At 39.7% G+C, this 24,869-nt stretch overlaps 1 protein-coding gene across 2 annotated transcripts in view; it reads right to left on the reverse strand.

Moving 5' to 3' along the window:
* The window catches only part of LOC121629118 (partitioning defective 3 homolog), a 432,758-nt gene that overhangs the window by 12,753 nt on the left and 395,136 nt on the right, over positions 1-24,869 (reverse strand). For both annotated transcript variants that reach the window (XM_041968670.1, XM_041968671.1), the window contains one exon: positions 11,962-12,079. In XM_041968670.1, coding sequence (XP_041824604.1) covers positions 11,962-12,079 — 118 coding nt within the window. The remainder of the gene's footprint in view (positions 1-11,961; positions 12,080-24,869) is intronic.

Consider the following 24,869-nt stretch of genomic DNA (forward strand, 5'->3'; position numbering starts at 1 on the left):
TCTTTGAATTTCTTTTCTTTTGTGGAATCTCTGAAGAAAATCCCTCCTGATTTTTTAGAGCAGTGATTCTCTGATTCTCAGCTTATTTATTGTATTCAGTGATGTGTTAAACGACATGGTGCAGGAAAAAATAAGGTTACCAGGACAGACATGAACTCCTCTATTAACATACGTGGCTCCACCAACCTTCCTAAATCACTCAGTACATAGATGACAGTTGATTTGATGCTGAAGGTGTGGCCTATTAAGTTTTGATTTTATTTTTTATTTTTGACTAAGGATATATGTTTTTAAATATTGTCGTATAGCTGATTTTGATGACCCCCATTTTGTCACTTTAGGCTTCAGAATTTTGTGTTTTCAGGCTCCAAAACATAATTTTTGTGAACAAAACATCCAGGTCTTATAAACTGAAGCAGGAAAACCTCAACTCCTCACTGTGTGGACATGGCCTTAATTTTAACAATCACACAGGCTCTGTGAAGTCAACCTTGCAGAACATTAGTGTTCTTTTAGGACCCCAGGTTGGGAACCATTTTTTTAGAGCGAGGATCACCAACTCCGCAACTCCTGAGCAAGTGTCCTGCAGGTTTTCACTTCGTCCCTGCTGCAACACACCTGGTTCAAATGAAATAGTTCTCCATCAGCTTGTTGTCAAGGTATGCGCCAGCCTGTTAACAAAACCCATTATTTGAGTCAGGTGTGCAGCAGCATGGACATGCTGAAAACCTGTAGGGCACTGGCTCAAGAGGTCTCAAGTTGGTGATCCCTGGTTTAGAGCATCATAAAATAACCCGCGTATGTATGAGCACTGACATCATCAAACACAGGTGAGTATTACCAGCTTTATTTCACCTGCACCTACCTTACCTGCATCTAAAGTAGGGATGCACCGATATGAAAATTTTGGCCTATACCGATATCAGATATTAATATTGTTGTTATGGCCGATAACTGATATTTACCGATGTCGATATATATATTTTGTTTTAAAAGGTTTAAGATTATCAAATTCTGTACAAAGTGAAAATAAGGCAAACATTAGGGGTGTTAGCTTCCCATCATTGTTTGTGAAGTTCTGGATGGCAGTTTTTCAGATGACATATCAAATTTGTGGTGCTGAACGAGTTCACACGGCATCCTCCTCGCATTACTTCGACTTTGCAGATATTGCATACTGCTTTTCGAGTACCTTTTTTCTACATTGTAAAATTTACCACACAGCTGAAATTGCTTCTTGCTTCAGTTACATCCCACAATGCAGTGCTGCATTGCTGTCACATGTCCAAACATGGCTGCATAGCCAAACCTTCCGACACACATACACAATCAGCAATTATATGAAAATAAATATCGGCTGTTAATATCGGCCCAGTTTTGCTTATCGGACCGATACCGATATGTTAAAAAATTACTAACATCGGCCGATACCGATATTAATGCTGATATATCGTGCATCCCTGATCTAAAGTGTGTGTTGGTGTTTGTTGTCTGATCATTTACAAGACTGACATAGAAATATCTCCTTCAACACCAGCACACTGCTAACGATGGATGGATGGATGGATGGATGGATGGATGGATGGATAGACACTTCATTAATCTCCAAGAGAAATTCACATTCACTAATGTGGCAGGAAGGTGCTGCATCTCTGGTTAAGTCTAGTTTTTCATATTTAACTGACCAGCTGAGTTTTGAAACTAAACACTTATAAATACACAGTGTTATAGCTGCGATGCTCAACTAAGGATTTTCTTAAACTTGGACAAGCTCTGTGTTTTGGGGCTGTTAGCAGAGAGGTAAAAGTACATCCCTGAACAGATTAATGGGATAAAGGTGCGTGGGTGGAATGAAAGGGTGACACCAGAATACGTCTTCTTGGAAACATCTTGTGTTCTTGAAATGGCTGCTTTCCTCCTCACTTGGACAGCTGCAATAACAGCACAATTACTTTTCACTCAGCGTCAATAGCAAGTCTTTTCTCAAGAGCTCCAAGTCCTAAAAGCATAATGGTAGTCCACGTGAGTGAAGTGAATTGGACTAATATCTTTCAGGCTGTGTCAACATGTTCCTCTGGCTCAGAAAGAGTAGAGCACACTAATATCAGATTAGCTGTAAGGGGAGAGAAGAAATTATTTTACTTAAGCCAAATGCAGCGGTGAGAAAATAATTAGTCACACATTGTGGAAGTTCTTTATGTGCTTGTGAAGGAAGCAGGGAGGAACCTGGAGGTGTCTGAATCTTCAGATTACTTTTTAAAGGTGCTGAGTGAAATGCATGAGAGATAGCCAAGAGAGAAAAATCAGTCAGCGGAATAGTATTATCCAAGGAAAGGGAATCAAATTATTCCACGTCAGACCTGGAGCACAACGCCAAATGAAATATGACATTTGTTAAAATCAAATCAAGAGCCATCCGTGTTTGTTTTTATCCAATCCTATGATGAATGATGTCAGTAAGGAACATTATTTATCCCTTCTTTCCTTGATTGTATCACAGACAATAATAAAAAAAAAGACTTCTCCACCTGTTTAAACATCAACTCCATCGGGACATAATTATCAAAATTATTTGCAGCTATCAAAAAAATCCCAGACGCAGCTGGGTGGGAGTTCAGCTGGAAAAGTTCAAAACAAAAGCACCGCAGCCAAGGCGCAATATTTTCTGGTCACTAAAGCTTTCGGCTATCAAAGCGGCCAACTCCTGGCTTTACTGCCCACACACCTCATGATTCTATGTTTGTATGAGGGGAGGTTATAAGACAGCAGCTGTACACAAACAGACATATGGAAGACATTTAAGCTGCTAATGGGCAGACAGAACAAGAAGAAAGTGAGCGAATGGCAATGAGACGCCACATCCTGACAAAAGCCCAGTTGGATAATGATTCTCTCTTAAAGTCAGCACGCCAACTCAATTCCTCCAATTTATTATAAGCAAGCCAGTCCATTTGTGGTTGGTGGGGTGTGTAGCTTCGGGCGGGGTATCCATCTGAGCACAGGCAGTGTGGTCTGGCATTTCCCGCTTTCTCGCCCAAGAAACCAGAGGGAATGGGACATTAGTTTGGTCATCATGCACTAAAGGCAAAACAAAATGCTGGTGCTAAAATACCTGAGGATGTGGGGTTTATAGGACTGAAAAATATTTTCATTACCGTCATCAGATTGTATCAAATTGAGTGCAGGGAAAATGCTGAATGTGTAGGTAAAGATCTGTGCACAAACACGCTGACACATGTGTGTATCATAAGGAATTTGGCACCAAAGAAATTCTTTCCACACCCACAACTAAGCTAAACAAATTTATGATGGTTCCTCAGTTCAAAACAACAAATCATAACACTGCGATTTTATTCCCTATAGCATAGAGAAACCCAGTTCTGAAAAGTTGGGATTCTGTGTAAAATGTGAATAAAAACAGAATGTAATGATTTCTAAATCTCATCAAGGAATATTTTATTCTCAGTAGAAGATTAACAACATATCAGATGATGAAACTGAGACATTTTACCATCTGATGGAAAATGTGAGCTCATAATGAATCTGATGGCAGCAACACGTCTGTAAAAAGTAGTTCCAGGGTGATGTTCAGCATCGTGTAGCATCCCCTCTTCTTCTAACATGTCTGGAAACATCTGGGAAGTGAGGAGACCAGTTGCTGGAGTTTTAGGAGAGGAATGTTGTCCCATTCTGGTCTGATGCAGAATTCTAGCTGCTCTACAGTCCTGGACCTTGGTTGCTGGTTCTCAGTATCCAGCCTAGTCCCATGCGCATAGAGACTCCCTTTGATTCGCTGAATGTTTTGATGATATTATACACTATTTACATTATAGACGCCATCCCAGCTGTTTTAGAATTTAGGTGTTATAATGCTTTATTCATCTTTGTCATACATTTTACATACTGTAAAACCATATGTATAACCATTTTTTTTTACTAATTTTTAGAGGCTGGGGTAGGCGTTATCAGAAGTGTGATGCTGCCGTCAGTTCACTTTCAACTCAGGGAGAATCTGAAGGTTTACTGAGTGAGAAGTTTACCATTACAAGAGTGAATTTTTCATCATTTAAAACAACTTATGACAGTTACATGGACTGGGTCCACATATCATGGTCCTTGTTGAAAATCTGTGTTGGAACCTGGACCATATTTCCACAGTAACCAGACTGTGCAATTGAGAAAATGCGCTGTCAAAATCCACAAAATAGCTCAAACCAGATCCTGAAACATCCACTTTTCCTAAGTCGCTTTTCTGAGTAGCTATTGGCCCAGCTTGTCTATCAGGAGTACTTTTACTTTATCAACAAAGACTTCTGATTGCTGCCTTTTCCAGATATGACGCTGATTACTCAGACTTACCACACACAAAGAAAAATGAAATCTCCCAAATATGTCACATAAAAATGCAACAATCTTCGTGAAAGTGTCGCAACTATGGACACAATTCAATGAAATACCTTCTGTCCATGGAAGAAAATCAAGAAGAAATTGAATCTGCAGCATCAGTGCTGCATTCTTTGTGAAGTTACCACACACAGCCCTACTCAGAAGCCTTATGCAAGACACTCCATGCATTGTTTAACTGGTTACAAGAAGGGGGGTCACACAATACAAACACACAGAGCTATGTTGTCTTAACTCTGATGTTTAGCCTCTGAGAAGTCAAGTGACTGCAGCTAAAAGAAGCTTATTCTGCATGTGATCACTACTCCATCCAGCTCCCATCAACATGAAAGCACTACATTTAGGGAAAAACCGATGTTTGCATAAACACAATAAATACTTGTGGACACATGTATCCTGGTAGCACAAGATACTCTGATTAAAAAAGGCAAAAGAATTCACATTAATTTAGACTTTACAAGCTGCTGTTTGCGTGTTTGATCCAAGGAAGCAGCATGGTACTCACACTCCTCTGTGTGGTCATGCTCATGGGCGCTCCAACCCAACAACGCAAATCGATTTTATTGCCAGAGAGCGCGCGAGAAAAAAGGCATATGCACTTGTTTATTATGAACATCTGGAAATCGCTTCTGAGGGAGCGGCAAGGAGGGAGGCAGAGAAAACAAGCTGGCTCTGGTAGTGTGTTGGACGGAGGGACCCATCACTGACATGGCTTCTCATGTCTTCTTAATTGTTCCATTAAAGTGGAGCGAAGGTTTAGGAAATAACCTGAGGATTGTCTTTACAGCTGCTCACAGCTGACACACCTCAGCTCCGTCTCCCACACTTCTATGAAAAACTATGGTCAAATGAACAAGTAACCAGACCTCACCCTGCCCCATACATGCAGTCCTTCTTTACCAAATGGTTAGGGTTATGTTTCTGTCATGCTAACCTCTACATTTCCATGACAACTCTGCTGATCACATTGTGACTGAAAGCTCTGAAGCTGTAATAGACCTTGAAATGATTTCTGCTTCTGTCAAAGTAAAAAAAACTAAAATTAAAGAAAGAAAATTCTGGCAGAGCTTTAAACACATCACTGAAAAAAGGTGTAATCTCCTCATCATTTGTTTTTTTATATCTCATGTCTGACAAGACATACCTAAAATGTCATGTGTCATAGTAAAATGGTAAGTTGTTTATGTTTTCCTAAAAATAAACCAGATTAATCTAGTGAAAACCAGACGATAGCATCATAGTTAATCTAGTAATTAGTGGAATGGTCCAAGATTAGTACATATGGCCTAGGAATTTATAAAGTAGGCCTAGGAGTTGATAAACTGGCTGGAAGAATAAGTAAATTAGTCCTAGTAATAAATTAAATAATCATAGGAATTAGTGGAAAAAAGGAATGAGTGAAGTAGGAAATGAGTAATGTAATCCTAGAAAGGAGTGAAGAAGGCAGATGAAAAAGTTACTTAATCCTAGGAATGAGTAAAATAATTCTAGGAATGAGTAAAATAATTCTAGGAATGAGTAAAGTAATTCTAGGAATGAGTAAAGTAATTCTAGGAATGAGTAAAGTAATTCTAGGAATGAGTAAAGTAGTCCTTAGAATGAGTACAGTAGGCTTAAAAATTAGTGATTAAGGCCAAGTAATAAGTAACGTAATCCTAGGAACGCGTAAATTAGTTCTAGGAATGACTAAAGTAATCCTAGGAATGAATACAGTAATAGAGTAATTTCATAGAGGTGTTAGGCAGGTAAATATCTCAGGAAGCCATCTGCCGATGACGATGATGGACACCTCTATCAAAGGTCAGAGTCAGGAGAATCCAGGGATCGCCCCCACATTCACCTTAGAATCACCATGAGGATCCAGAAAGAAGTGAAGCCCAAGATATTCTATGATAGGAAGAGTGACTCCTTCACTATAAACCTCCTTCATCTCCATGGAAGCCAGCAGGACCTTCATGATTCATTTCAAACAAAAGTAGAGTCAATAGGAGAACACATAAGCAGAGTTTTTAGCTCTGGAATAAAACTATTTATTTATTTATTTAACCTTTTTTTTAACCAGGAATGTCCCATTGAGATTAAAAACCTCTTTTCCAAGGGAGTCCTGGCCAAGAGGCAGTAAAAATTCAACACAGTGATAATATTAAAACAAACAACATTAATATAAAACCGTTCATGAAAAACAATTGCAAGTTATTGAGTTAGTCTCTGCTGCTTTTAGCTTGGTTTTGAAGGCCTTTATGGGCAATAACTCAGTCAATTTCCAGCCTTTCTGCAACATGCTCCAAGTTTGTTCGCACAGATCCTGATCATTTGATCGTAAAGAGTAAGAATTAACACTACTCTGTAATTAAAGCACAAATGTAGGAAGGCAGCTGTCCAAGCATAGTCTTGTAAATAAATGTGTACCAATGACCCTGCCTCCTAGTGGGAGAGGGCCATCCCACTCGTGAGTACAAGTCACAGTGATGTGTCATAGTGCTACAATTAGTAATAAACCTCAGAGAAGCATGATGAATGGTTTCCACCATTTGAAGCCAAGAAGAAGCATTCATATATAAGATGTCGCCATAATCTAGCAAAGATAAAACAAAAAAGTTGCAGTGATAAGATGGTTTTTTACTTCAAAAGAAAAACAACTCATTACGGAAGAAAAAACCCAGTTTGAGTTGTAGTTGTAGTTTTATGTGTGGTTTAAAAGTGAGGGAGTCATCAATCAAGACTCCAAGGTACTTGTATTCACCACTGTGACATTCCCTCTAAGAAAGGACACTACTGGAATAGCTTCGAGCACCTTCTTATTAGAAAACACCATTAGCCTAGTCTTGTCAGCATTGAGGACTAATTTTAACTGAAGAAGTGAATGCTGGACGGCAACAAAAGCTTTCTGCAGGGTTTCAATGGCCTAAGTGGGAGATGTTCCATACGTAAATAACTTTATCATCAGCATAAAAATGCATATTAGCATCAGAGATATTTTGACCCAAGTCATTGATGTATAAAATAAATAGGAGAGGCCCCAAAATTGAGCCCTGCCCTGTGGTTGAGTGTGCATGAGGAGAGATTCTTCAGTCAGTAAAACCAGAATCCTAAATATGTGGACAAATAATCAAGCAAAACTAAACCTGTATTGTAATTTGTACAAGAAATAAGACATAAATGTTACAGTGAAATCATTCTTAGAGATGGCGGCTGCTCCTGTTCGTAGGGTAAGAAGGAGGGAAAACCATTAAGATGTAACCTTAAGTACTCTGGGATAACATGGATCGTAATGGAAAGGCACACTCCTGCATACTTTGATGTGGTCGGCATTTAACTGCCTGTTCTGTTCCTGGTTAGATTCACTGAATCTTTTGATTTTAAAAGAAGTGGAGGTTATTAAGGCTTCACTTTCATCATTGTGGAGGATACTGAGCAATGACACGGACTGAGATTCCCTATAAGAAAGAACCAACTATCAATTTCAGTACAAAGTGTGAATCTAACAGGTTTGAACAGAACAAGGTTACATTTTTCTTTGTGGGTCAAAACATTTCCAGCCACATGTGAGAAAGCCACGTTTGAAAGCAAGAAATTCACTCTTAGAAACTTGTATTGAGCTTGTAGTTTATAATCCTGTAGATTTACATTCGCCGTCCACTTTACCAGGTCCAAATTCTAGTACCACTTTGGTAATTCTTGGTGTGATAGTTAGAATCAGGTGGTGGAAACCTTCCTCAGAGGTTTTGCTCCACAGTGAAATGACAGCATCACACAGTTGCTGCAGGTTTGTCGGCTGCATCCATGATGAGAATCTCCCATTCCACCACATCCCAAAGCTGCTCTACTGGACTGAGATCTGATGGCTGTGGAGGCCGTTGGAGTCCAGTGAACTCATTGTCATGTTCTAGAAAGCAGGCGGAGATGATCTGAGCTTTGGTGCCTTATCCTGCTGGAAGTAGCATCCGAAGATGCTACACTGTGGTCATAAAGGGATGGACATGGTCAGCAACAATACTCAGGTAGGCTGTGGTGGTTAAACCAGGCCATGTTGATGTTATAGGAATGTGGTTGATTCCTGTGATTAATTTTGTGCTGCCTCTCTAGGTGCTCCTCCTCCTGTTAGGCTGTGGCCACCTCGAGCCAATCAGTGCCTGGGAGTGGCTTATAAAACGACTGAGGATCTGCACGTCTAGGCCACTTGCCATTTGCACTGTGTGTCTGTTGTGTAAGCCTAGGTTTTGAACTGTTGATCCAAGGCAGGATGGATCCACGTTTTCATGATGTTTTTACCAAATTCTGAGCCTAGCATCTGAATGTGGAGCTGAAATGGAGACTCATCAGACCAGCAACGTTTTCCCATCTTCTATTGTCCAGTTGGGGAGTCTGTGTGAATTGTAGCCTCAGTGTGACAGGAGTGGCACCTGGTGTGGTATTAACAGGAAGTTGAAAAGGTGGAGCTGATAAAGTGGACAGTGGGTGTATTTCTGTTAAGAAGGCATAGCTATATTTCATTTGATAGCAAAATGTGTTAGTGTTATGTTTTTGAACAGCACTAAAATAAGATGAAACATCAACAAGGATTTCAATACGCTTGAAGCTCGGCCCTGTATCTTAGTACTTCTACAGCTGTAGTTTGCCCATCTGTGTCAACAGTCAAAGGAAATTAGGAGCCCAGAGGCTGAAAGAGAAAGACTCAGACTGATTAGTGCTGAGCAAACATATAATATCTCTCAGAGAACGGGAGGAGAAAGAACTATTAATAAAGCGGTGATAGGTCTCTGATCAGTGGTTTCTCAACCATCACCCCAACAAAAACTGAAGCAACTTCAGAGCAAAGAAAATCTGTCTTTCTCCATGGTGGGAAGTTCAGCTTGCTGCTGCTTTACACAAACTCATTTAGACAGCAGAAAAATAAAACAGCAGGAGATGCCTGCCACACCAAAGCAATTTAGCTGCCAAACCGACGCTGACAGTTCTCCAGAAAATTGGATCCCAGATATTTTAACTCTCAAGGTCTGACATCCTGACCTGTCATTTAGAAAATAGCTCTGCTTGGTGGGATAGTTAGTCGACCTTGTTTTCACAAAGAAGAAGAAATGAAGTATACATTTATGGCAGAGTGCAAAGGTTTGGGCACCCCTGCTTAAAATTGCTGTTACTGTTAACAGTTAAGCATGTAGAGAATGAAATGAGCTTTATATGGTGCACTCCTTTCAACATTTAAGCAATACCAGTGCATTATTTTTGTTTTGCACACTTTTAGAGTGGATAAAACAGAAAGCAACACCCTGCAAATGTATAGGAACCCCAGAAGATTTGAACTCTCAGATAACTTTGGCTGAGGTCTCAGACACTATTTAGCCTGTTAAGTTTTTAGCTTCTTCATAATCATCACTTGGAAAGACCATGTGATGCAAATTCCAAAGCTTTATCATCATCATCCTTGAGGAACATTTAGCAGCCATGGGTTCCTTTAGGCATCTTTCTGAAAATGAAGATTGCTAAGGTTAAGAAAGCAGGAGAGGGCTATTAAAAGATAGAGGGGCCATATCCGTTGTTCAGAATGTTGACAGGAACAGGGGATGTACAGTAACAAGTGGAAGATCAAGAAAGATTTCAGAGGACTGCTCTTGCTAGAGAGGCAAATCAAAACCCTCATCTGACTGCAAAAGACCTTCAGAAGGATTTAGCAGACTCTGCTGTGCAGCAACACCTGCACAGATATGACCTTCATGGACAAGTCAGCAGAGCAAAACTTCTCCTGCATCCTCACCATGAAAATTAGTGTCTGAAATTTACTAAAGAACATCTGAACAAGCCGGACAGATTTTATAAAGAAGTCCTGCGAACCGATGAGGTGTAATTAGAACTCTTTGGCTGCAATGAGCAAAGATTCAGAGAAAAAATGAGCCCAGAATTTCATGAAAAGAGCACCTGTCCATCCATTTAGCATGGCAGTGGACCAGTAAGCTTTGGGGTTGTGCTGCAGCCACAGGGAACATTTCATGGATGTAGGGAAGATTGGGTTCAATGAATTCTGGACGCAAACATAAAACCATCTTTGAAGAAGCAAAAGATTAACAAAAAGATGGCCGCTACAAATAGATAATGATACTAAACACACCCCAAATTTTACAATAGATATCCCCAAGAAACACAAGCTGAATGTTTAACCGTTAGTCTCCTGGCATTGAGAATCTGTGGATAGACCTCAAAAGAGCAGCACGTGGAAGACGGCTGAGGAATCTCAGAACTCGAAGACGTTTGCAAGAGAAGAATGAGGGAAAAATCCCTCGAATAAAAAGAAAAAGACTTTTGGCTACTCAACCATCTACAAGCCGTGATACTTACCAAAGGGGGAGCTACTAGGTACAAAACATGCAGGGTTCCCAAACTTTTGCTTTGGGCCTTTTTCCTTTTCTGTTATTTGTAAACAAATATATATATATATATATATATATATATATATATATATATATATATATATAGAATTAAAAAAAATTTGCTCAAAATATAATCATCTTTAATATTCTGCATTTTGGAGGTTGTTTCAACAATTTTGACCAGGGGTTTCCAAACTTTTGCATACCACTATAATCTTATATAAATGAGTTGTTCTGCTGGTTAACGGATCAAAGTTATCCCAGGTTATTAGGAGAGATGAAAGAAATGTGTTCTTCACGGCTGAACTTTTAATGCACAGCAGAGAGGGACGTCCAGTCAGAACGGAGGAACAAAGGAATTAACCTGATTACACTTTTTTTCCAATTATGAAGAATAAATCCCATTGTTGTAATAGATCAATCACGGTGGAGAAGATCGGCTTAAAGAAACTCCTTTCAAATTTTAATTTAGAAAATTTTAATTTAGAAATCCCTTTAATCATATGAAAATAAAGTGAACAGCGAGTCTCGCTGGACTCAGTTTCTTTCTCTGAGCGATGCTTAAAATCCATTAAATCTTCCCCCTATTCAGCTTATTCACTTTTTCCATGTCAGGGCAGAAAAGATGTAGAGAAGTAATCAGAAGTTTCAGGTTGAAGGTGGAACATGGATATCAGAAATTCAGCCTAAAGTTTTAGCAAATGGTGTTCGATCATCTAACAGTAATAAAGCTTCACTTTCCAGAAGGAGATAAGCGACGCATGGGATAAGTGAAGGAAGTCATGGAACCGGTGAGCGATGATGCTGTGCTTGGATCCTAGCAGACTTATTTCAATCATTACTCCTTTCATGAGGAACGCTGTTATTACCGTTAGTCCCAGGGTGCAGGAATTTATGACACTACGTAATTGGAGTCAGCAGATACTGAGTATGTTCACCAGGGAACATGAAAAATCCCTTTATCATCCGTGTTTTTATTCAAGTTGTACTACTAATGTGAAAATAGTTCTGTAATATCAGTGTGTAGCCTTTGTTTGATCAAATGATCTGTTTAACAAGTAACAATAAAAACATATTTGTCAGTACTGTCAAAATGTTTTTGCCTCTGAAGAAGAAAGAGACTGAAGAAGGTAGAAAAATGATGTGAGAGTGGGAATATCGGGTGACTGTTGGGTCCTGATGGGACGCTCACCCAGGACTGGTCAAAGCTGTGTGTGTGCTGATGATCTTCAAGGTCTTCCTCCTGCTGGGCCTGCTGGAACTCATGCTTCAACTGCTGTATCCGGTCGTGGTTACTGGGAGTCATCTGACTGTGAGGAAAAAGACAAAGAGGAAGGAGACGGTCAGATTTTTTTTCCTCTATATTATTATCATTATTATTATCATTATTTATTACATCTTTTGATTTAATAAATAAATTTAATAAATAAATCTTTGCTTTGTTGTTTTTTTGTACACAGTAATTTTGATGCCGTTTTTTTTTATTTGTTTTTTTTTATACTCATTTACAGCTAACACCTGGACCATTTGTCTAACAAGTGTGTTGTTACAGGAGATTTTACAAATGTGATTAATCTCCCTGACCATACGGACACCCCTCTAAATCATGTGCCGTATCCCTTGATCTGACAGTCGTGATTCTTTCGTGAACATCTGACTGACATCTCTGCATGCTTATTCATTCCCCTCTTCCTCCTTCACACTGCTGAAGCATCCCCCTCGTGCACCATTGTGAGTGATGCATGTCTGTTTTAGAATGCATAAGAACGTTGGCCTTTTATGGTACATAGTCATTAAACACCGTGAAAAACCCTCATTTACATCTACTTCATTAAAGGCCTTTGAGGCGCCTGTCAATAGGAATCAATAGCTCTCCCTCAGCTTAATCAGGCTCTCCTTTTATCAGTAGCTACAGAGGCAGCACATGACAAAACGCATAATTATGATGAGACAACTGGCTTGATAATAAGCCTGCATTTATGCATACCGCAGGGATGAAAGTGACCAAAGGTTAGGAATTTGTGGTGGAAGGGGATGGAGGGAAAAAGAAGGGTGAGCGAAGGAGATAAAAGTAGGAGGGGTGTTAACGGGGATGGTGCTGAGTGAAAAAAAAAGGAAAGGTTAATCAAGAGCATGTGAGAGAAACCAAAGACACAAAGTCAGCCAGGACAAAGTAACAGTAATAGGCAGTAAGATGGAGAGCGGAGAAGCACGGGCGCATGAAATGACGAACAAGTGGAGACAAAGACAAAAAAAAAAAAAACGTCTCAGAAATGGACCCGTGATACAAGGATGCGCCACCGTGTCGGGGTGTGCATCCTCCTGAGCAGCTCTCACAGGTGGCACACCAGCTCTGGAAGTGATTGCTTATTTGGGCCCAGAGGATTCGGAGCGCAATTATGGTGATAATTGCAGATTAGAATGAGCACATCCCTCTGATGATAATGGGCACTAGGACACGCTGCCAATCAAGCTTCATTAAAAGCACAATAAATAGCAGCTTGTAAAGGATGCATGAATCTTGGTACATGTCCCTGAGCAGCACTTGGGGAGACACAGTTATCGTGTTATTCGTACTGCCTGATCAAAATCAATTGTATTAGTTATACTCCATTTGATTCCTATGGCTTTATATGTGTGGGAGCACAGGGAACGTACATTAGGCCTTTTATGTGGACGTGGGCAATCAAGTGGCTCACTGGGGTGTGAGGTAGCTCATGCTTTTATGGTGTGGGGTGATGGTGAAGTCCTTTTATTGCAGCTTATTGCAAAATCAATGTTCCTTCTCTATTTACTTGCTTGCTTAAATAAAAGATGCAATATTAAAAATGTAATTGCTTAATTGTGGTTACAGAGCCATAAGTCTATTGACATCTACAAAATGTGTTTTTTATGCTTATTATTGATGCATACAGCGAAGGGTAATATGTTTGAGATTTCCTTTCATGTGCACGTGTAGCAGGTGACCTATTGGAATATTTCTTCATGTTTCCTGCTTATACTTGTAATTTGCATGTACTATGACACATGCAGCCATTCCTGCTTGTCAGAAAGAGGTCTGATAAGATGGTAATGGGTGGGAAAATACCAGATCTGTAAAGTCCAAACCATACGGTTAGCTTAAACCCCGCGGCTGGTCAAACAGAAGATCAGACCGACCCCAAACAAAAACAGCCTCGTAAATTTTTCTGTTTGACCCTCAAGAAGAGGTCAGTGCTTCCATCAGCATCTCAAACATGAACTGTTGCAGGCTGCAGAAACCAGCTGGGAATCCATAAACCTCAATGAAGTCCATATAACCCCACACTACGTAATCAGACCTACTGCCCCTCGCTCACCCGTTGAAACATCAATCTGGGACAGAGGATGTGAGCAGAAATCTACTCCAGTGTGTGTAGATGAAGGGTTGGAGGGTGGAACAGGAAAAGATGAGGGAACACAAGTTCTCTGGTAAGTTCATTAATTATCAGAATAGAATTTCAATATATTTTTTTCAAAGTCGCAGAAATGGAAATTTAGAGTAAAGTAGGAGCTCAGATTGGGGGTGGGATTTACCAAGGGATAAATTTGTCATGGTAGTTCAAAGAAAGTCTGTGGAATATCTACATTATCTGCAGGGGCTTCTCCTCTCGGACCTCCAACACCCCCACACAGGGGTAATCAGTGGATGGGATTCTTAAAAAGCATTGCACGGAGTGTAAATAAATTCTGTCTTGTATTAATGCAGAAGTTACCAGGTAGCAGCCGGCACAGCTCCGCATTAAGAAGATGGATCTGTTGCCGTCACTGATAACTCCCCGTCTACTTGAACATGTCATCTGGTAATTAATTAGTGTGATTGTTACCAGTGCATCAGGTCTAACTGCTTATAAATTCACCTGTGAAAGCATCAGTGTCGGTAATGAGCCTAAGGAACAAGTGCTGAAAGAAGCCTGAGACAGAAAGCTGGCAATTCACATCAGGAGACCTCCTCACCGAGAAAATGTGCTACTCCAGCACGGCGGTGAGGAACTATAAATCAGCAAGCCTCATATGTTTGCTATAAGCTGTGTGTGCATACGAGGAAAAGGTCACTGGTTGTCCAAGTGCACTCTGGGCTGCCTGCATCATGATCGTAGGGGTGTACAGTTTAAATGTGTATGCATGGCAGTGGAAAATAAGATGTAACCTAAAATGTAATTATAATCATGGAAGGAGGGAAGGAATATAGCATCCATATGACACAGCATTTCCACAGATAGCATCTTTATCCTGCTCATTGTAATGACATTTACTCTAAATTCAGCAGTTTTAGGGAGGAAAAGTCAGCAGCTGCGTTAACTATGTCCCCTTCCACACTCATGCAAACACACACAAACATCCTGCATTTTTTATGACAGCTGATCACAGTGATGCCAAAAAGCAGCTGTGTTAGAGTTGGTTTGTGAGGATAGTAAGTAAATAGTGTAAATATGTAAATATTTTCTGTTGTGTGTTTGTTTCAATGCCAATATTTTTTTCTCCTGAAAGCCAAGACTTGAGAGAATGATGCAGATGAGAAAAGGTTTGATCACTGTTGATCTGTGTGTTATTTCTACAAAGTTCTGTTAGTAATAAATTCTGTTTTCTTCTTCAGGTCGGCCTTTATGCTGCTATATCTATTCATACATTCATTTTACATCATCTTAGCCTCATAATCTGACAGCTGAGGGTTGATTGGGATGAAAAGGGTTAAGCTTATATATGTTTCTTCCCATTAAAAAATAATAATAATAAAAGCAAAAAAAAAAAAAAAAAAAAAAAAAAAAAAAAACACAGATGGACCAAAACTAGCAAAGAAAGGCCTGGAGTTTTAAGGGTTAAACTGTAAATTTGTAGGCCTGCAGGATCAAGCTGATTTCCTCATCCTGCTTTAACAAGGAGGATAAAAAAAAGAAATAATCCATCACAAACTGGTTAAATTCAAGAATAAAAAAAAGAAAAGCTTATAAGTGCTTTGGTTTTGCAGCAACTGGACCAATAATGTGCATGTGTGACCCCCGATCCCACCTGTGTTTTTCAAACAGGCCTGTTGACAGGGGTCATGAGCACTCTAAAGCTGCAGTTGGGGGCTATGTGGATGCCTGTGGGTGTAATAGTCATCCTTTGATCCAGGAGGATTTGGCAGATGTCTCACACACCACAAGGCTTAAGCCCAAGATGCAAACTATGCCAGAGTGCTCCTATTTGCTTCTGTTGGTAGATCAAAGCTGCACCGAGTCTCTATATGCGTCATAAACACTGCCAATAGCTAATATAGGAGTAATCCCACCACTGAGAGTGTAATGTGGATCATATAGGCATACCTGAGGTCAGGGGCCAGTCTCAGCTGGTTGGAATGAGAGCGTTAAAGGCAAAACTTTACAGAGAAGAAGAATGGCAAAAGTTGGCGAGCTGTCACAGAACGCTCGTTTTAAGCTAACGAGAATAAGGCTGAACAGCAAGCGTCAGACATTCTGTTATTCCTTATCTGATTGACTGAAATTCTATCAGATTATCTGGTTTCTCACTCTGGCCCCAGTATCTCTGTGCAGCAGATGAGGGGCCAGACTTCTTAAGTTTGGACCCTTTGGCAATCTCGCATCAAGTCAAAGGCTTATAGCTCTCTCTATTCCATCACCCCGCAGACTTTCAGATATTTCAAAGACTGAAAGATGAGGCTTTTTTTTTGGGAGGGGGGGACTGCCGTTGGGACCTACTGTGATGACAGAAAGAGATTAGATTTGTATTACCGCTAGTCATTTATGTAGGGGAGAAGACCAAAGATAAAACCTTTTTCCGACGCTTCAGAGGAAATCAGCATATATCAGCCAATCACCACCATTTTGGAAGCAATCAAATGAAAGCATTTCAAGTATATTCCCCCTCCTGGCGTTTTATTTCCCCTCTCACTTTACACTTTCTTTCCCATCTTCATAAAAATTTCTTTCAACTGCTTTTATGCCTCTGTCATTCCTTCATTTCTTTCATTTTGCTCACATATGTTTTTATCTCTAAATGCCTCAAAGCTCCTCTGTGGTTATAAGGATAGGTCATGAATTCCCTTCTCCCCTCATCTTCTCCCACTAGCCTGGTAAGTGACAGCTGCAGGCTGGACAAAGGACTGATAATACCCTGGATTTGTCCAGCTCTGACTTCATCTATGCCCTCCTGTGACTGCTGCACTGACAGTGGAGCCTCCCCAGTTAAAAAACAACAAAAAGAAAAAAAAAACCACCTCACTTCTAGACTATGGAGCTGTTTTGCTGAAGTTTAAATATGTAAATGTTTCATGGTTTCTTTCAGACTCCAAAGCTGGACATATGGAAGTCTTAAAAGGCCATCATCAGGGACGTCTGCCAAGGCTGTGGTGGTATGACTTGAGAAAGAAGCAACGCCTGTAGAGCTGCTCTCTCCAACAGGCTGCTCAGGGTGGCTTGCCCCTTGCGTACTGCTTTTGCTTCCCAAGTGTGGGAAATGTAGAAATAGCCTCGCCCCTAAAGTAAAACACAGAAGACCCTTCACTAGGAAAATAAAATCCACAAGAAATTAGGAACGTAAGAAGGTTTTCGGCTTTTTCTTCACCATTTAAAGATCTCAATGCCCCAGACTCTTTAACAAACCTTCAGTTCCCAATGTTTGACAAAGATGTGTTAAAATGACTAGAAATAGAGTAAATAAAAACAGAATGTAATGATTTCCATATTTTATTCGCAGTAGAAGATCAACAACATCTCAGATGATGAAACTGAGACATTTCACCATGTGATGAAGGAGAATATGAGCTGATAGTGAATCTGATGGCAGCAACACGTCTGGAAAAAGTAGTTCCAGGGTGAAGTTCAGCATCGTGCAGCATCCCCTCTTCAACCTCAAATTGCCCTTTTAAAATAATCCCTTTTATTACACCGAAATATCAAGCAATAAAAATAAATATATATATCTTTTTGTGTTCATTTTAACTTTTTTATTTTCTAAACCAGCATCTGCCATAATTATACACATCAAATATTAATTAATTTCTACATTTTTAAACCTTAAATTACCACATTTTGGTCAAACTGTCACTTCATTTTATGGTTTAAAAACACAAACATTTATTATTTTTTTAGATCATTTTTGCAAAATCTCACTGAAATTAAAATCTCTTTTCCAAGAGTGTCCCAGCCGAGACAGCAGCAGCACAGCTAAACATTTGCAAACACACAACAAACTAAAATCCACTCACATCTGTGGGTGTAATCAGAACATCACTGATGGGACTGCCCCCAAATCATCCAACATTTTTTTAAAAGCATCCAATGAGACAAAGTCATGAAGTTTCAAGTGTTACCGCAGTTTGTTCCAGGCAAAGGGAGCAGCAGACATAAAAACCTTTATTCCCATCTCAGTTTGCATCTCTGGGACTGAAAATACTTAAAACTCCTGTAAATGTAGACTAGAAGGTCTCTTTAGTTGGACCAATAACAGCTTTGTAAATAGTATGTCAGAATCTTAGCCTTCATATGGACACACAGGACCATCCAGCATGTTTGTGTAATAAAAACTCCGAGTACGTAGACTCGGAAACGGAGCATGCCCCTACAAAACATCTCCATGAACGTGGCAGCACTTTTATGTCTGGTTTAGATTATGGAAAAGTTGGCTGCAATAGTTTATGTGTTTGCAACTTTAAAAAAAAAATAGATTCCACAGCTGCTCCTCAGGAATGTGGTGTTACATGAAGCTGCAGCTAAGATTCATTTAAAGGAAACTGTCCATGCAGTTCTTTCAGGTAGCTCTCATGGACTGCATTAAATTCATTCCAGTGTAACACAATATACATTCCTTCTCATCTACTGCCTAAAACGGAAAGAAAAAATCCATAAAGCTCAAAACATCAACATTAAATGAAAAAAGTCTGCAAACTTTTAAGCCTCAACTGCTGCCAACTTTTTAATAAATAATTTTGTAAGAAGAAAGGACCCTGACTGCATTGAAGAAGGCCGATAAACTTTGAAGTTAAGGCCCATAATCCCAATAAATTGATTGAGAAGAGCTTGCAGAGAGACACATGGAGTGCTGCCATGACTGCATAATGTACACGGTCAGAAACACACACTCACACCTGCAGAGAGCGCTGCCTCTTTGCAACGAGACAAAGCTGCGCTGCATGCTGATTAACGATAATCACTTCTCCAAAACTCCCAAACACGCACACATTTTGCTGCTTCTTAACCTAAAGTTTCACAACAGTAAATCTTTTATTTCCAAACATAAATTTATCCAGCTGAAAACACGCAAGACCATTTAAATGTCAGAACAAGATGAAATTCACTTTTTTGTGTCTCCTGCAGCTGTTAATGCTGCACAGATGGATCTGATGAGTCAACCTTCCCCGCCAGGGTGAGAAGAGTTGAGCTTAAAAAAGGTCCAAAGGTTATAGGCCAAAGTACCCATCTAAACAGCTTTTACGAACCCATCAGGCTTTTAAGACAACTTTTATGAGATATCAGTTAGCAGGAAATTACAACACCAGAAAAGCCAGAGCTGGTGGGACACTATGTGACTTTGACCTGGCACCATAACTTTTTGTCTATGTCTAGGGTGACCCAGTGAAATATTGTATCACTGGTTGCTGTATTGGGAAACCTTAACCTAGCTTCCCGTGAGGATACCTTTGTAGATGGTTTATACCCAAGAAGACACTATGATTATCAGCCTTAGCTATCTACGTATGCTACAATGAGTTACTGCTGCAAAAAAAATCCACCTGAATGAAGCTAAATTCAACACTATGGTGTGTGCAAAAAAGAAATAAAGTGGGGAGATTCTTGTTTTACTCCCTCAACCCACAAAAAAAGTCATTCAAAAATGTCCAACCTGCATGTCCAGGTCCAACTGAGCTCATCACAGCTGTGTGACCCTGCAGCCCGATGTCAGCCTTCTCCTCCTCGCCCTGACTCAACAGACTTAAATTTTGTTCTCTCAAACTGCATCATCCTTCAGCTGCTCTCGCCAGTGCAGGCCAGAGGCAGCTTGTTAAAGATGCAGGAGGTGTTCAAGCAGAGTATAGGCTACAATGTTTTCAGCGCAGCAGCAGAAGAACAGACGGTGGAGGGAAGATATTTAAAGATGTCTTCAATAAGCCTCTGTCTTTTTTTTTTGTTTTTAAGATAGAGATGAGGTGGGATATTATTCACATAAATTTACTTTAATGGAGATTTCTGTCTTAGGAAGCAGACTTTGAATGTAAATCTTCCTGTGATTATCCAGTACTACCACTTTATAATATTTTGGATTTGGCTTGATAAGGAGGGTTTTTTTTTTATTAAATAAGTACAGTGCTGCATTTGACTCCCATTCAGCATTTCTACAATTTAGACCCTGCATCTCCAATGAGCTACAGACCAATCTCTTAACTAGTCTTTCCATCTAAGGCAGTGGAAAATGCAATCTCTGCACAGTTTATACAATTTATAAATAAAAACTGAATTTTTAACAGCTCTCAGTCTGGTTTTAGATCACCCATAGAGATGGCCATTGTTAAGGAGAGCAGTGACCTACTGTTGAGGTAGATAGACGAGGTTCTTAATTTAAGTTCTGTCGATCAAAACGTCCTCCTCCATCAAATGGAGTTCTGGGTTCTGCTATCAGCTTATTGAGCTCATATCACTCAATAATTTGACCTCCTCAGTGGCTCAACTCAGTTGTGGCATACCACAGGGTTCAGTCCTTGATCCCCTTCTGTTCTCTATTTATAAGCTAGCAGCTAATCCAAGACCAGAATGTAAATTATGTTTTTTTATGCTGATGACAGTCGGCTGTGCATGCTGAGAAAACCCAAAGAGCCCAGCAGCCGTGTGAGTCTCAGTTTCTTTCCGACATTAAATTCTTTATGAATCAATATTTCTTTCACTTTGTTGACAAAATCAGAGGTCATTTGGTTTGGTCCTCAAATTCGGTAACTACTTTTACTAGTCTTGTCAATTTTCAGATGACATTACCCAACCTGCTAAAATCTGGGAGTAATATTTGATTCTAATGTTACATTTGAGACTCAGGTCAAACATAAAGTTCACTCTTATTTATTTATTTTTTTTCTTTAAGCTAAAATCATCAAATTTTTTTCAGTTGCTGACCTACAAAAGGTTTTGCAGCTGTGGTCTGTGCTCACCTTTCTACTAGGGTATCAGCAGTGTTGTGCAAGTTCCTGCTTCTCATGAACTGGTTCAAAGTTCAGTTCATTTTAGCTTCTTTAGGTTAGAAGTGAGATTGAAAGACTGGACTTGATAAAGAAAAGAAATGCTGTCTTGCAAAAAAATCAGTTATAATAGACCTTAAATTCTATCACACATAAATTGATCAGCATGTGGATCAAATGTGTGGACAGAGGACAAAATTATGTTTTTGTTTTATCTATTTGTATAATATGTTTTAGTGTAAAAGAAGATTTTTTGGTCAAACATCTATTTTCATCTTACCTCTTTCTTACATATTAAAGCAAGAAAAAATAATGGGAAAATGGGAAAGTGTAGAAATAATATAGATATCTTCTCTCACTGGACAGTTGCTTCAACTTCACATCACGTCATATCTAATTAGAAGTTGACGAAGATGACGTTTGACTTGTTTTTTTTAAGCACAATTTACAGAAATGTGTAATTTTCAGACAGTACGTAGACGAGGTGTCTGATGTGCACGCTGAGTCTGCATCCTCTCTACGCCAGCGCTGCTGTAGAGTGTTGCTGGTTGCATTTTAGAATCAGTTTTATTGCCATTGTCAGTGAAGGTTTAGTATAGAATAGAATAGAAATACTTTATTAATCCCTTTGGAGAGTCCTCAGGGAAATTTGGGTAAATTTCACAGACTAGGAGTTTTTCTTGGTGCAATGGTGCAACATGGAACACAGACTAGTAATGGAAATAAATAAATAATTAGCGTGGGAAAATAGCATAGGATGATTGTAGGCAGTGACTGTTGGGATCTCACATAATCTGAATGAGTTCACATTAAAGTTTTGTTCAGTTCAACATTCAAAGAAAGATAGATGTGTTTATCTCATTTGTACACAACACTGGCTATCCGTCATCGACTTTAATTAGTTCAAAACGCAGCAGAAAGAAAAAATATTGATTTACAAAAGTATGATCACATCACCCCTGTGCTTCTTTCTTTCACCACCTCCCTGTTAAATTTCATGTTGATTTCTACATCTTCCCACTCTCTTTGAAGCAATAAAGTCCCCAAGATCCATCTCAGACTTCCTGACCCAGTATATGTCCTCCCGACGCTGAGATCCTCCCAACTATCCCCAGATCCTAGTTTCATCAGAACTGCCACCTTATGGACCTCTTTGCCCTGAAAAACTTCCTTTTTCAGAAAGAATTTGTTAATGTGGTGGCTGTAGCTCAGGAGGATGAGCAGTCCTCTTCCATCTGGAAGGCTGGTGGAGTGAATGAGTGTGTGTGTGAATGGGTGAATGTGACGTAGTGTAAAGCGATTTGAGTGGTCAAGCTGACTGAAAAAGTGCTATATAAGTGCAGGTCCATTTACCATTCACCAATATTTTGTGAATTTATTACACATTTATTGCTTTTAAATTTGGTGCCTTCTTCCCTTTTTTTTGTGTTACCACATTTTATGTGTGCTATACATAAAATATCCTTTAATTATTGTTGTTACCTTTTTTGATTAAATTCTTCATTTTATTTATTTAATAAAAGAATTTTGTCAGAGAATTTTACTATGTTTTACTGATTTCTAATTCTCTGCTGGTGTTAAACACTTACATTGTCTAGAAGTATGCTATATAAAATATTATTATTAATATTGTTAATAATAATAATAATAATAATAATAATAATAATAATAATAATAATAATAATAATAGATTAACAAAAAAAGGCGATCATCCTTGAATGGAAATATATGCAGACCTCACATCATGTGAAGGAGCAGCTGAATCCACTCAACAGATGCAGATATTCACATGCAGCTGAACCTCTCACACATATTTGCTATTCATGCTGTCAAAGTGACAAACTCAGTGGCTACCTATAATGAAAAGCTAATATTAAATTTCACACAGGCCCAAGCAACAGCGGTGCACCGGGCATTTATTACATATGCTCTCAGAAATATATAATTTGGTATCTGATGCATTGTTTTAAATGGGACCGGCTGATGTTGAAGGTTTGCTTCTCCATGTTGCATTTTTGATCACATGGACCAGCATTTTAAAATCAGTTGTTAGTGACTAACAGGCCAAGCAGAAACCCTTTCTTTTATTAGGGTGCTCAGGTTTCCAGGTTCATCGGAGAAGGCTTACACCTGTAAGGAATCTCATTTACTTCAGCACGACATCACACTGAGCCGAATGCAGACTACTGCTCCCTTTTCAAATGTCAGTACCTGGTGCTCAGCAGGTGAACCAGGAGCCAGCAGTAAATAATTTACTCCAGCTTCCCTCACAATCCCATACACATCCAGCCCCAAATCCTCTCCTCCACAGCCCCCTGCGCCGCCACTACTTCCTCCATACATAATTAATGTGAGAGGCACAGTGGGATGTCCGTCAGTCAGAGCCCAACGAGAGCCAGAGCCACTTTAAACAATAACAATATTGATAGTGGTTTAATAAAGCAGAATTAAAAAGAAGGATTTCTATTTTTTTTTTTTTTTTTTCTCAAGCAGCTACTTTTAGCATGAAAAAGTGATACAGACGGGGGAGCTTGAACCCCCTTTCCCTCCCCTTCCTTATCAGCCCCTGCCATCCTGTATCAGCCTGACTGCTTCCATTACTGGATTAAGACTCGGAGTCAAGTCACTTTGGAAATCCAGGAGAAGACAGAGGGGGTCAAGGGTCATGACATTTGGTGATGGCCAGGCAGAAAGAGAAGCTAAACATGGCAAGCAGCATTCTATCAATTTAGGTTATCAATATAGTGTAATAATCAATATGAAGGTCAAGAGGCTGGCAGCCACTGACAGATGGCAAAACAAAAAGAATATAGAAGGAAAACAAGAATCAAAGCTCAAAAAAGATGAATCAACAGACGAATAACAATGCAATGATTCATCTCCTTATCACATTAATTGGTGATTTGCAGAATTAATAACCGACTAAACCCAAGCCTGTCCATGATGTCACAAACTGAAATCATCCAAGAAGTCACCGCTCCAAGTATTTCCCATCACCCTCCAAGAGCATTAAATATGTTAATGACCCTTCAACCTGTGACCCTGACATTCATGACATCATCATCAGCCCAGCCAGACGTAATGTGGGCCTGTCACCACCGTGATCTACGGCCACGGTGGCTACTCTGCCTTAATGAAGCCGTAATGTTGCCTTAAACTGCTCAAGTCACAACCAACCTAAGCATGGCTGTCGCTCAGCTTCATGTGAGCACATACCCATCATCTCGCATCAGCCATCAATCAATCAAAAGGCCCATCTGACAGATGGTCGTCCCCCCACCCCCCCAGCCCAGTTCATCACTACCACCATCATGCCCACAAAAACACACAGAAACTCATTGGCTGTTATTCTGATCTCAATTATCATCATGACCGCGCGCCATCACCCCCCCATGTGACCGACATGCTAATCAGACGCAGTGGCTGTCAATAACCAAGGCATGGAAAAGGACATCAGCTGTATGATTGATCACGTATAATCTGTCATTTACCATCAGTTGGATTAAATTATTAAACGTGGATTCATTTAGGAAAGACTGCAGGAGGAAAGCTTACTTACAAAACTCAACAACTCATCTCAGTTCACTTTTGGAGTAGAACACGTGTATCCCAAAGGCAGCGAAGCCAGAGATCTTCACTTCTCCTGATCAAAAGGCCTGTTTTCCTGCCTGCTGTCTAAATAAATGAAACCCCACAATATTTAGAGCTAGCTATACCTTTAATTCATAAGATAGTACCCCAGTTGATCGAGGACTTAAAGTAATGTCTGGTGAGGAACTGTGCAACAGTAGAAGATAAAAAAGTGAACCTGAGCAGTTGTACAGATGTTCATGCAGAACTACCTAAATGTGCCATTTTACCCTTTTCAGGCACCACACTGGAAACCTAATTATATTTCACTGTAAAACAAGTATCTGTAC

Source organism: Melanotaenia boesemani, chromosome 18 (genome assembly GCF_017639745.1).
Source record: "Melanotaenia boesemani isolate fMelBoe1 chromosome 18, fMelBoe1.pri, whole genome shotgun sequence".
NCBI classification, from domain to species: domain Eukaryota; kingdom Metazoa; phylum Chordata; class Actinopteri; order Atheriniformes; family Melanotaeniidae; genus Melanotaenia; species Melanotaenia boesemani.